The following is a 14884-nucleotide window of genomic DNA, read 5'->3' on the forward strand; positions in this document are numbered from 1 at the left end:
CTGGTCAGCATGGGTGAGTTAGACTAAAGTGTCTGTTTCCGTGCTGGAGATCTCAATGGCTCTAACTGCACTTCAGACTACCAGCATTGCTATGTTCATTAACCTGGCCCTGTCTGTTCATCTTATTAGACTTACTTTACATAACTTTGACCTTCTCCTCAAACTCTCCACTTGCTGATCTACTGCACTGTTTCCTACCCCAGCCATACCAGTATAAACCCTTCTGACTGGCACTAGCAAACCTCCCTGCAAAGATATTTATGACTCTGCAGATTAGGTGCAACCCATCTGTCTTGTACAGGACCCACCTGCCCTGGAAGAGATCCCAATGATTCAGATATCTGAAACCTTCAATCCTACACCAGCTCTTTTGCTATCTCTGGCCTCACTAGCACATGTCACTGGGAATAGCCCTCAAATTATAACCCTAGAGGTCCTGCTTTTCAGCTTCCTACCTAACTCTCTAAATTCCCTTTGCATGACCTCATTCCTCTTCCTGATTATTTTGTTGGTACCAATATAGACCATGACCTCTGGCTGCTCACCCTCCCCTTTCAGAATATCCTGTGCCCACTCAGGATTAAGCTCAGATGGTGTTACAAATGCAAAGGAGTTTAAACTTATAGCAGTTACAAAGTCATCTGATAAATAGTATGGCAGTTGCATCTCCTTTTCAAGCACTTTACTGTGGACAAACTGTAGAAGGTTGAAGTTGATTTTATGTTTTAGCCATATAACAAAGTGATAAGCTATAGGATGATTTTCAAATTCACATAAATTGTCCTCACATCCTGACATGCACCATTTTAATGCCGGTGTATTATCTTCTTAAATGTTCAAGTCAGAAACTTATAAATTTCCTGCTATTCTCACCCTATGTCTTCATTCCACTCCAATGGAAAAGCTTACATCTCTGAATGTAGACTAAATTGTTTCAGAAATATCTGTTTCAATCGAGAGAAGTACAAATCATGTGATTGCAATTTCTTTGAGTACTTGGCTGTATAATGAGCTAATCATTTGGTCTTAAGTGATTTATTTTTAACTTAATGATATTTCTGCATAGAGTTCTGTCCTTTGGGATAGTGCTGTTCAGTTAGAATGCTTCATTTCCCTTTCCCCAAGTATAATTAGGCTTTTACTGGGATGCTTGAAACTGCAGAGAAGCATCATTGAATTATGTATAACTTGCCTACTCCCATTTCTCTATAATCTCCAATTAATAGAAAGCCTGATATATTCCTAAAAGAATAAATGATTGCTGCAGTTGGTGTATTTGCAATTATTCTGGTTTATTCTGATGGAAATATTTGCGTCATTGTAAGGGTTAGATCATGACTTTCTGCGATCAGTGAAAATGCGTGGTTGGAGTTGATGGACTACTTCATGACAGGCTGTCTTTTGACTATCTTTTGTTTTACACTGCTTAACTAAGTTCAATTCTACTGCTCAGAATTTTCATGTGTGATTTTTAATTGCCTTTTGCAAAATTATCGTTTCCTCTAGGTATTAGCTTCACATAAAACTACTGAGCTAAACTTGGAAGGTGATCTTCAAAACACACCATTGATGTTGGCATGTTCCAGAGATAATGCTGAAGGACTCTCTATATTGGTATGCATTCTAATTTTATCAGCACTACATTTGTCTTACTCTTTTTATATTTAAACATAAGTGGTTGACAAAAGTATTTTTTTTTCTGTTTGACATCCTGCAATAATCTGGAGCATTATTGTTTAAGAAATGTTCAATATTCAAAACAAGTTTGAACTAGCCCAGACCAAGAGATCAAAAGTGTCCTTAATTTAGCACAAGCTTCATAATTTCTACATAAAATGTCTGGAGAGAATTGGATGTCATAATAGTGTAAAAGGGAGTTGTGCACTAAGTTTGGGGTCAAGATACTGTACCTTTATGAGGCATAGTGAACAGTCCTTGCTGAATTTGACCTGAGAGTGCTGGAAGCTAACAAAATTATGCAAGATTAAATTATACAGTGGAGTTTGCCTGAGAGCTATGCCATCAATTATTCAGCTGAAACACCTAAGCATCTGCTTGATTGACAGCTGTGCCTGATCTCTGCTATCAATTTCACAATGTTTCATGTGCTTGCGGTTTCAGCTGTTGAAACTTTAATGGGTTTGTATGATTGACGCTTTTATTGTCCTGCAGTGAAAAGGAATTTTATTTAACATAGTGAAATGTTTTTAATGAATGACTCTTTTTAAAAACTTTTAAATATAATATATATGTCTATAGCACATATATAGATATTCCACTGTAATTCAAGGATTCATTGCTTTTATGTAACATATGGCAAGTGAATCAAAATGGAAGTGGCATGGAAGCATTTGGGGTTATGGGACTTGTTTGGGTGCATCATGTTGTATGGATCAGATATATGTTGAGCACTGGGGGGGGGGGGCTGAAGAAAAAATGGGTTGTGAGGGCTGAAAACAAATCCAGTTTTTATTCTGACTGGGTTGAAGTTACACAGAACAAGACCTTTTAAACATTCTGCTAACAGCCCTGTCACTGCTTCTAAAGATAAGTCAGCTGCTTGTCTCCTGTTTGCACTTTCAACTCATCCCACAACCACAAGGATTAAAATCCCACATTTCCTGCTACAGTCAGTTCTGCTTTAATGTGTGTTTCTTTAATGCGCTTGGCTTCATCACAACTGAAGAATTTAAACTGTTATTTGTAGAATGCGAACTTTCCTTACCTATATTAGCTTTAACGTGGTTCCAGCCCCTTTAGTTTAAATGGCATAGCTATTGTACGATTTTCTTAAAACGTGAGATCGCACAAGAGCGGGACTATTGCGTTATATCAGAACTGACTGTACTTTCCTCCTGAGCAGAAAGACTGAGCCTGAAGTTTTACCAATTCCTGCTACCCACCTTGAGGTTGGAAAAAAAGGCCTTAGTCCTGATTGAGGGACTCAGCATTAGGAAGAGGATGACTATGCTGAGAGTTACCTTGCGGTTTTTTTATGGCCCATACTCCTCCCACTTCCTCTCCAGTTCCCAAACCTTACCCTAGCATTTTCCCCATTACTGATTTTGGGCTAATTGTTCTGTAATTCACTGGGTTTTTTTCTGTCTCCCTTCCTTTTTAAATAGTAAGGTTGAATTTCCCACCCTCCAAACCACATGAATTGTTCCAGAGCCTATAGAATTTTGGAAGATAACTACCAATGCAATATTTCCATGGTCACTTCCCTTGGTATCCCAAGTTGCAAATTATCAGGCCCCTGGAGATTTGCCAGTTATTAGTCTTCTTAATTTGTCAAGCACCATTTTCTGACTATTTCAGATTTCCTTTAGTTCTGACCTTTCACATTTCTGCAGATTAGTTATAGCCTCTTTTGTGAAGATTGAACCTAAAACGTGAATATATTGAAGATATAGTGCACACAGAAACATCACCCATTCTACTTCTAAGCCATTGAGTCATGGAATCAAAGGGTCACACAGCATGATAACAGACCTTTGGTCTAACCAGTCCATGCCAACCATAAGAGAGACTGTGATGTTTGCCATTTTAACGTTGTTTCTTGTTTTCCTGACATGTGGTTATACTGTGTACAGCTGGAATGTAACTTTGTTTTCTTCATTTCTCTATTCTGTAACTAAGGGATTGTACCAAGGCATCTTCGTACCGAAAATAGTGCTGTAAGCGGTGACATCAACTTTTCACTGCACTGATTTGAGTACCTTTGACAATAAAGCTCATTCAATTCAATTCATTATTAAAACAACATCACCCTCTCACTCAAGAGTCAGCAGCAGACCTGTTTTTCTTGGAGATGTTAGGGAGGAGATTTGATAGAGGAGTTCCAAATCTTGAGGAGTCTGGAGAAAGTAGACAGAGACAAAAATGCTCCACTCCAGAAAGGATTGAGAACAAGAGGGCATGTATTTGAGGAAATTGGGGAAAAGAAACAATATCGACATAGGGAAAAGCATTTTCAAGTTGTGACTGGTAGTGACGTAGAATGAGCTGCCTGAAATCTCTTGGAGATTCCGTGGAAATTTTCGAGGTGGAATTAAATTATTATCTAAAACTCAATCATGGATTGTGGGTGTTGAAAGGTGGGCCAACATTTACCCTCATCCATAGCTGACCTTGGCAGTATGCGTGTTATACAGTGAAAACAGGTGGATGGTACGAGGCAGATTGCCCACATGAAAAGTCAATATAAATGTGATGGACTAAATTGCTGTCTCGTGATGTAGAAATTCTGTCATTTGAGGGAAGGTCTGCTGTTGACTTGAGCGAGAGGGTGATATTATTTTAATAATGAACTGAATCGAATTAGCTTTACTGTCAAGTGTACTCAAATCAGTATGACGAAAAGTTGACAAAAGTTGACACTACTTAAGCACCATCTGAGGTATAAAAGTACAATCCCTTAGTTACAGAATCACAAGAGAAATGAAGAAAACAAAGTTACATTCCAGCTGTACACCGTATAAACATAAGCCAGAAAAACAGGAAACAAAGTTAAAAAGACAAACACCGCAGTCTCCCTTATGGTCAGCAAGGACTGGTTGGAACAAAGGGTCTGTTTCCGTGCTGTGTGACTTTCTGACTCCATGGCTTAGAAGTTGAATAGATGATGTTTCTGTGTGCAGGAATGTTCCTTGGAATTGCAGATTTTGAGAGGGAGAGACAGGGTTTCTTATTCTTCACTATTCTGTTTGGCGCTGTCTGCCTGTCTTTCCTTCAGTAGAACAGTATTTGGACTTCTGTATATACTTCTCCCTTTGTTCTCCCTTCATCAAAACTCCTCTCTGAGGATGTTTTCCTTGGAGTCAATCTTTGGAATTCTGTATGTTAAAATGGCTGTGCAATCAACTTTATACAATTTCAAGTTGTAACGTGAGTATTTTACTCTGATGAGTAATGTTTCCAACTGTGAGGGTTGATTAGTGCATAGCTCTGGGGCTGGATTCATGGATTGTTTTTAAGCTTAGGCAATCAGCTTTCAAATTTCCACAATTATTGATTTGAATAGTTCTCACTCTGATATCAGTTTTGCAACTCACAGGAATCTATTGTATTGCCCAGGCTAGGTGTCTTCTAAATGTCTCTCGATTGTAATTTAATACGAAGTAATGGTCTGATAAAAAGTTTGAATAGTTCCACAAGAAAAAAATCTTTTTTGTGATTCTCACCTTGAAGAAGCTTTTTAAACTTCATTTGCAACATGTAAATCCTGTTTGCAGGGAATTGTTTCACCTTTCTTATTTAAACCAATGCTATTAAATATACACTTGTAATAGCCATCAAGTTTATTTTTCCACTTTATTGCTCAATTCCTATTTACGTTATGCTTCCTTATTCCCAAATAAGCCAATAACCTTTGAAATGAATTTATGGACTAGTTTCAGTAATGATTTGTGTCTGGTAATTGCATGTTTGCACCATTCTCTATGTAAAGCTCGATGACTAACTTTTTCCTTCATTCTTCTTGAGATTAACCAAAATTGTGACTATTTTTTCACCCTGTGGAAATGATCTGTCTCTACTTAAGTAATCACAATCCTTTTTGATGCACTATTATCTCAAAGGAACCTATCCAGTTGCTTTTTATTTTCATAATAAGGTGTCACTGAAGTGCAGCAAAACTCTTGATTTCTAAAGTTTCTATGTCCCATGCTAGTAGATCTGTGTTTTACCACATCTTTATGTGTTTTCTACAATGTAGACTGGAGGAGATCAGTTGCCTGGATGGCTCATTTGCAGTGCAGAGTGATGCCAGCAGTGTGGGTGAAATTCCCATACTGGCTGAGTTCGCCATGCAGGTCCCACCCTCCAGTCCTTACCCCTAGCTTGAGGTATGGTAAGCCTCAGGATAAACTCTCCAATCTCTCGCTCTCTCTCATTACCGGGTTCCTTTTGAGCACTGGTACCTTAACCTTTACTTGAGAAATATGCTCTTTGTTAGAAACAAAAACAGAAATTGCTGGAAAAGCTCACCAGATATAGCAGCATCTGTGGAGAGAAATCAGAGTTAATGTTTGGGTCCAGTGACCCTTCCTCAGAACTGATGGTAGCTGGGAAAAAGTTGTTTTTTATACAGGAGGTAGGATGGGGGGGAGGGGGTAAGGAGTAAATGATAGGTGGGGATAGAGCCCAAAGAGAGCTAAGAGCAGTTGGGCAGGGAAACACGTAGATAACGACCACCTTATGTTATGGACCAGGCTAGACCCCCTCAAACATTTCAAGAAAGTAGCTCAGACCCTAACTTTGCTGATTGTTTTAAGCAGGGGTAACACAGATATTCCATGAGCGATGCAGTTGGTCAAACCACTGAGTTTTAAACAAAACAGAATGTATTTATATGATTACCAAATGAAATACAAACAAAAGAGAACACAATACAGAATAACTGAATCTATCCGAAAATCCAACAAATTATCCCAGCTTAATGATGCTATTCCAAATACTTGCAACAATCCCCATGTACACCGCTTAGCAAAAAAAGGGAAAATCAAACAGTTTCTTACAGGACAGATGTCAGAGAGAGGGACAACCAGTGTGGACCTGATTCTTTGAGTCTAGCAGCTTCAAATGACTTCTTGCTAAAACCCAAACCAAATCAAACCAAAGAAATGCTGATCTGGGAGAACTGGCCACTCCCCTTTCATCATATAAGTGTATGTTTTAAAAACTCAAAAGATTTTTCCTGAGGCAGTATTTGCTAGCTATAATCAAATTAGCTGTAAAACCCTTCAACTTAAACTTTTCGGAATCGCTCTTTTATGACGTCTTTGGAAACAAAGCCACGGACAGCATAACCTTGTTAAAGCAGGAGCATCATCATACCCTGGGAGAATGAATAGCTACTAATGAGGACTGTTAGTATTTAATAATGGGTTGTGTGTAATACCTGCCTATGAGGTAACAAGGTCTGATGTGTGGGGGCTGGAGTATGGACATCAGAGAAGGTGCCTCAATTCCTGAACATTGTTGAACTCGATATTGAATCCAGAATGCTGCAGAGTTTCCAGAGGCAAATAAGATACTGTTCTTCCAGCTTGCACTGAGCTTCGCTGGAGCACTGCAGTAAGCCTGAGACAGGGATGTTGGCCAGGGTACATGGTGGTGTGTTGAAATTCTTTGCTAGAACAATTCAACATGAATACCACTATTCTGCTCCTTCACCTTATACTTTCTCTTGCTTACAATATTGATCTAACTTTCCTTTAAAACATTCTGTTGTCTGTGCACTTATAACTCTTTGTGGCAAACCATTCGCTGTTCTAGTCCTTTGGCTGATATCTGAATCTCCTTCCTCTTCTGGTGACCATTTTAAGTCAATAACTCTGGATGTTCAAAATAAAAAAGGTTGTCTTCCATATTAACTATAACAGAATGTTGCATAGCCTTGAAAATAAAATCCTGCACAGAAATGGGTTATCTCTGACAACAACTCCTGGGCATGTCTGAATGGAGCGATGTAGTTATTTCAGTTCACGTGGGACTGGGTTCTGTTGGAGAAGGTTCCTATTAAGCTTTAAATCGACTGGGCTTATGCGTATTTTTAACAGGTAATAATATTAATCATTCACATCATTCTATGTCCAGCCCTAATATGCATTGAGCTCTAAGAGATTGAATGCTGATTTATTGTCAGTTATACTCTCCAATTAATAACACCGTGAAATACAGTGAGAAGCTTTGACTGTTGTCACAACTTGGTGCCATTCGAACCATTCAACAATAAAGACAATGAAAGGGTATAGCAGAAGAAAGTCAATTTTTACTCGAATTCCGAGTCCTGAGTCAGCTGACCAATGGCAACCACACTACCACTGCACCCACCAACATTGGAGTCTGCCCTCTTCAGGCACCATTTCTCGATCGCTGGGCCCACTCTCACCTCACAACCAGGAGACCTCAGCTCCAGGCCTCCCACAACCAAGAGCCGCTGCCACCATCACGCCAATAACCAGGAGCCCCCGTACCAGGCCTACCATAACCAGGAGTCCATGGCTTTGTCGCCAGATCCCTGGCTCCACTACTGATGTTGTCTTGCCAATGCCTGGAGTCCCTGCGCCAAACCTACCACAACCAGGAGTCCATAGCTTTGTCACCAGGCCAGCTGCTGCCTCACCAAGAGTCCCGCTCCAGATGCACCCCCTCCGCGATGTCAGCCCTTTCGTCACCACTGACAGGAAGAAGATGAGGAAAAAGAAAAAGGAAGAAGACAAAAAGGGTAAGGAAAGAAAGAGAGAAAGTGGTTGCTTGGAGCAGACTGGCCCAGGAGCCCAAACATTGCCTCCCTGGCTGGTGCTGCCAACTTGGGTATAATGATAAGTCTATAATGACATTCCTACAAACCCTGCCTTAAACCTTGTCTTATTCTTTTTTTAACTTCGGTGAAAATAGTCCAGCTGTCCTAAGACTCCCCTAATGACTGATGTCCAACACTTGTATCATATTAGAAATTTATTCTGGGCCTTTTATGTATAAAGTGTATAAAATGCCAGTGAACTCTAAACATGAACCGCCATTGTTTTGTAGCAAATAATAATCATCTCTTTGGCTTTAGCCCCATTGCTCTTACTTATGAACCTAAATACTTTTAAAACTCAATACCTTTAACCTAAATACCTTTAATACTCATACCAGCAATTCCACCCAAACTCCTAAGAGACACATGTACACATTGCTGTATTGAATTGTTTGATTTTCTCGCAAAGGGCATGCCTTACACTTCTCTACCCTCGACTGCCTATTCTACTTACCTTCACCTGATGTCTTTTATCGTATGTTCCACTGATTACCCACTTTCCAACCTTTATGCTGTCAGTAAATTTTGATGTAATGCTCCTTGTGCTCAAGTTCAATTCACGCACACAGATTTGTCAAGGTTGATGGTGCAGTAACATCTCTGTTATTGTGTCTATAAATTCTGGAGTTATGACAGCATTTATTAAAGTTGTAAATCTATTCTCAATGTCTGTCTGAAAAATGCAGCCTGTTTCTGTAAAGGACATCTGTGCCCTTTACTGCACTTTCAGACATATCAACTCTTAATCAGCTGATTTGCTGTGATTGGCAGATCCCTTACCAGGAATTTAACATGTTTATCTAAACAGAAACTGAAAGACAGTATGGAAACCTTATGTACAGAGCACAGCAATCTACTGCATCAGATTAAGTGCAATTAGGAAAGATTTAGACAAGAGAAATTGGCAGTTGTATGGAGAGATTGTAATTTTGAAAATAAATCTTGTTGCCTAGTTCACAATCTGTCCATAAGTAGATTTCGATTTATTTTGTTAATTCCTTTTTTGTAAGGAGTAGTGGAATTCTTTCCCACTCGCTCTATTTGTGGATTTTGACTTTATAAGTATTGTAACACCCCTATTTAATAGTTACTAAAACAGAAATTGCTGGAGAAACTAAGCATGTCTGGCAGCATCTGTGAGGAGAAAACAGAGTTAGCTTTTTGGCTCCACTGTCCCGAAATGTGAACTTGCTTTGTCTCTCCACAGATGCTGCCTGACCTGCTGAGTTTCTCTAGCAATTTCTGTTTTTGTTTCAGATTTCCAGAATCTGCAGTTTTTTGTTTTTTTTTATTTTCTGTTTAATAACAAAACCAGAATATGGTTTATTCCACATATGAAGACATAGCAAGAAGTATACTGTGCAAAACAGGCATGCTTGCAAACAGACACCAGGCAAGAAAGAGTCAAAAATGATAGAGTGATTATTCAGTTCACAACAACTTAATTACAAAGCAATCAGGGATACCAGTTTATCAATATCCTTAGTCTTAGTCTAAAACTGGAGTTAACAGTCTGGGAATCCTTTATGAGTGTAAATGATTGGCTAGCTAACACTACAGGGGTTGTCGGTTATTTCTTACCTTTTAAAATTTCTTTTGAGATCATCTAAGGATTTTATTCTTACTAAAACTAACTTCTGATTCATGAGTCATAGAGTCAAAAGTCAGAGTCAGAGATGGAAACAGACCCTTTGGTCCAATTCGTCCATGCCGACCAAATATCCCTTCCTAATCTAGTCCCATTTACCAGCAGTTATATTCCTCTGAGCCCTTCCTATTCATGTCCCCATCTATATGCCTTTTAAATGCTGCAAATGTACCAGCCTCCACCACTTCCTCTGGCAGATCATTCCATAACCACAGTAACCGGTCCTGTGCATTCAGAGGTCGGTCTGTGCTTTTCCTTGTGACAACGGTGAATTTGGCTACAATAAATCCCATTGTTTTATCTAAGACTATTAATATTGATTGTAAATAACTGAGGCCTCTTCTGTTTCACTGCTTTGAGGGAAAGAGATTTTTAGTTGGAGAGAGCATAATTACAGGTCTCTGGCGATGTTTTACAGGCCAGAAGCTTTTCCTTTGTAGACTCAAGTTTGAAGTTTTAAACTAAATAAAAACCAAAAGAATTATAGATGTTGTAAATCAGAAACAAGGACAGAAATTGCTCGAAAAGCTCAGCAGGTCTGGCAGACATCAGAGTTAATGTTTCAGGTCTGGTGAGCCTTTCTCAGATCACTGAGAAAGTTCTGAGAATGATCAGAGGAAAGGTGACCGGACCCTGGAACGTTAATTCTGATTTCTCTCCACAGATACTGCCAGATCTGCTGAGCTTTTCTAGCAACTTCTGCTTTGTTTTGAGGCTTTGATATTATCAGTAAATACTGTATGGAGCATTGCTGACTCCTTAACTGACTGCTGTCTTCAAATTGCCTGGTTTAAAAGGCAGCTGGATTCACTGATTTGGAGATGCTGGATTCACTGAGGGGGATATCATGTGATCAAGTCTTCTAAAGGGAGAGGATGTGGCAAGGAATAGTTATCATTAAGGTGAAGGCTTGTATTTCAGATGACCACCTGTCTATGGCCCATTGCAGAGGTTAAATGGATGTAATTAAGGCATTTATTTTATGTTGGATAGGAGTATGTTTTATATAACAGGTGTAATTTGCAATCCTATTACGTATATTTTTCTTTGGAGAACCTTTTGTCTTTCGGGCAAGTCATAACACAATAGTCAGCATTCCAAAGCCATCAGAAACTACATGAGGTTCTGCTTACCTGGCTGATTTTGGCTTCTGAGAAAGTTCTGGAAGTTTACTGTTAAGTCCAGTCACAATTATATCTGCTGCAAACAATGAATCTCCGAATGGTACAGGGTGGAAGCAGATCATTCAGCCCATTGAATCTACACTGACCCTCTGAAGAGCATCCCAACCAATTCCATCCCCACTCTCCCTGTAACCCTGCATTTCCCATGGCCAATCCATCTAGCCTGCACATCTTTGGATTCTGGGTGGAAACTGGAGCACCCAGAGGAAACCCATACAGACACGGGGAGAATGTGCAAACTCCAGACAAACAGTCGCCCAAGGCTAGAATTGAAACCAGGCTCCTTGTGCTGTGAGGCAGCAGTGCGAACCACTAAGCTACTGTGCCACCCCATGAATTGCAGCATCCGCAGTTCTAGAAATAGCCTTTCATTTCATGTAGTCATTTACCTTAGCTTAGCATTAATAAACACTGAGAGAGCTTTACAATCAGGCAATTGTTTTGATAGGCATGGTTTTACTGGATTCATTGTGGAGGTTTTGTCGCTGATGGGGTTACATGGAGGAAGTAGTCAGTGGGTTTAAGCCAGCTTTCTAATACAATGATATTCTAATACAAATTGACTAAAAAACAATTTTAATACTTATACTTGTTATGTATTATATCTGTATGGCTGTTTTAAAAACACATGAAGCAGTCAAAGAAAGGTGGCAGCTATAATGAAACAAAGCACTGTGGATGTTGGAGATCTTAAACAAACAAAAACCAGAAATTGTTGGAGAGTGCTATTAACTTTATACTAAACATTCAAAAAGAAATCCAGAAATAAAATATTAAGAGCAGAACTATACCAAATATTTTCATGTATTTAAGCAAAATTGTACTTACTGTATTTATAGAGAATTTTAACAAAGTGATCACAATTAAATTTACACCAACGTTTATGAGAACATGGCCTGACTCTATTCCACTTTTAACCCCTCCCCAAGCGTTCACTTATTTTATGATGTGGAGGTGCCAGTGTTGGACTGGGGTGTACAAAGTTAAAAATCACACAAACCAGGTTGTAATCCAACAGGTCTATTTGAAAGCACTGGTTTCAGAGCGCCACTCCTTTGTCAAGGGGACAATGATCCAAAAGCTAGTACTTCCAAATAAACCTATTGGACTATCACCTGGTGTTGCATGATTTTTAATTTTGTCAACTTTTTAATGAAATCTTCCTAACCTTTCTAAGTCTAATAGAAAAGGTATTCCACAACCCGCTAGAATTTCCTCTACATCTCCTTACATTCCTGCTGTTCCTCATGGTAAGATTCATTCGCGATACTTCCATTAGTTTTTGACAGTATGACCTTCTACTTTTTCTTTACAAATCTGTCAACTGTGGATACCTCAATTCATTGTTTAGGTTTCCAGCAGATCTGACTGTTTTTCACACCGTTCTGAGATAACTCTGTTGAGTGCTGCCAGCTGCAGTGCTCTGTGTGAACTATTGTAGATTTCTTCCACTAGCGATGACTTACTGCAAAGCTCCACACTGCCGTTCTTCTGCGCATTTCAAACTGAACTCAAGTTTTTCACATGGTGAATGATGAAGCTTTTATTTTCTTGGCTGTCAAGTTTCTTGAGTGTCATTGGAGCTGCACTCATTCAGGCAGCTAGAGAGTATTCCATCACATTCCTGACTTGTGTCTTGGAGATAGTGGATAGACTTGGGGAGTCTGTAGGTGAGTTACTTATCATGGAATTCCTGGTCTCTGACCTGCTCGTTTAGCCACAGAATTTATAGGGTTAATCCAGATCAGTTTCTGTAAGTGGTAACCTCTGGGATGTTGACAGTGTGGGATTCAGTACTGATAATACCACTGAATGTAAAAAGGCATTGGTTTGAATCTCTCTTGTTGCAGATGTTATTGCCAGGCACTTGTTCAGCATAAATGCTAGATACCCCTTATCAGCCCAAGATTGGACATTGTCCTGGTCTTGCTGCGTCTGGGCATGGACTGCTTCATTTTCTGAAGGGATGAAGGTGGTGCTGAACATTGTGCAGTCATCAACAAATTTCTCTGTTTTGGACCTTATCTTGGAGGGAAGGTCATTGATGAAGCAGCTATAGATGGTTGGGCCCAGGGCACTACCCTGAGGGACTCCTGCAGACCTGTCCTGGAGCTGACATGACTGACCTCCAATAATGACAACCATCTTCCTATGTGCCATGGAGGATTCCAACAGCGGAGAGCTTGCCCCTGATTCTGGTTTTGCCAGGGCTACTTCCTCGCTCACTTGAATGCAGCTTTGACGTCAAGGCAGTCATTCTCACCTCACCTCTTGAATTTAGTTGTTTCATCCATGGTTGGACCAAGGCTGTAATGAGGTCTGGAGCTGAGTGGCCCTGGCAGAACCCAAACTGGGTGTAACTGAGCAAATTATTCCTCTGCACGTGCTGCTTGATGATGCCTTCTGTTAAAAGTTTGGGTGAAGATTTGTAGCTCGGGTGCTCATTGTTGTGGTTCTGTTCGCCGAGCTGGAAATTTTTGTTGGCAAACATTTCGTCCCCTGTCTAGGTGATATCCTCAGTGCTTGGGAGCCTCCTGTGAAGTGCTTCTGTGGTGTTTCCTCTGGCATTTGTAGTGGCCTGTCCCTGCCGCTTCCGGTTGTCAGTTTCAGCTGTCCGCTGTAGTGGCCGGTATATTGGGTCCAGGTCGAAGTGTTTAGGTGTTCCTCTTCCGCTTTTTGCAACCGCCACTACAGCGGACAGCTGAAACTGACAACCGGAAGCGGCAGGGACAGGCCACTACAAATGCCGGAGGAAACACCACAGAAGCGCTTCACAGGAGGCTCCCAAGCACTGAGGATGTCACCTAGACAGGGGACGAAACGTTTGCAACAAAAATTTCCAGCTCGGCGAACAGAGCCTTCTGTTACTTTGCTGATGATTGAGAGTAGACCGATAGGATGGTAATTGGTCACCTTGGGCTTTTTATGCCTTGGATATGACTTGGATAATCTTCCACATTGTCGGGTAGATGCCAGTGTTGTGGAGTGAAAACATTTGCATGATATCTTGCTGCTGATCTGATCTGTCTGTAACTTTATAAAAGGACTGTTGTTTACCCATGGCAATTTGTAAAAAGAATGAGAGAAAGCATGAAATGAGAAAAAATCAATTGGTATATCAGTAATCTCCAGTAACCAATGAACTTGAAAGACCCCATACAAACAACAAGCAAAACTAATATCATTTACAAAATACCGTGCAAGAACTGTAACAAGCACTACATTGGACAAACAGGCAGAAAACTAGCCACCAGGATACATGAACATCAACTAGCCACAAAAAGACATGACCCACTCTCACCCGTATCCTTACATACAGATAAGGAAGGCACCACTTCGCCTGGGACAACACATCCATCTCAGGACAAGCAAAACAAAGGCACGCACGAGAATTCCTAGAAGCATGGCATTCCAATCGGAACTCTATCAACAAACACATCGAGTTAGACCCCATCTACCACCCCCTTAGAAAAAGAACAGGAAATTACACCATCACAGGAAATGACATCACCACAGAAAATGACATCACCAATCCAAAGAAATCCAAGCTTATAAATAGAAAGCAGGAATCATGTACAGTGCTTCACCTGAGGCTCACCAAAGATGTTACCTAGTAGGGTGATGGAATGTCTGGAAATGAACCTCCCAGCTCAGCGAGCAAACCTACATCCAGAATGTATGTCTTGCTGATCTCTCAAACAATAATTTCCCTTCTATCACAGTGCAGTAGTGCTGCAACTTAAT

General features: G+C 40.2%; 1 protein-coding gene across 4 annotated transcripts in view; it reads left to right on the plus strand.

Moving 5' to 3' along the window:
* The window catches only part of trpa1b (transient receptor potential cation channel, subfamily A, member 1b), a 112664-nt gene that overhangs the window by 34297 nt on the left and 63483 nt on the right, over positions 1-14884 (plus strand). For all 4 annotated transcript variants that reach the window (XM_043689204.1, XM_043689206.1, XM_043689207.1 and 1 more), the window contains exon 5: positions 1507-1614. In XM_043689204.1, the coding sequence (XP_043545139.1) occupies positions 1507-1614 (108 nt within the window). The remainder of the gene's footprint in view (positions 1-1506; positions 1615-14884) is intronic.

The sequence above is a fragment of the Chiloscyllium plagiosum genome, chromosome 4 (assembly GCF_004010195.1).
Source record: "Chiloscyllium plagiosum isolate BGI_BamShark_2017 chromosome 4, ASM401019v2, whole genome shotgun sequence".
Lineage (NCBI taxonomy): Eukaryota > Metazoa > Chordata > Chondrichthyes > Orectolobiformes > Hemiscylliidae > Chiloscyllium > Chiloscyllium plagiosum.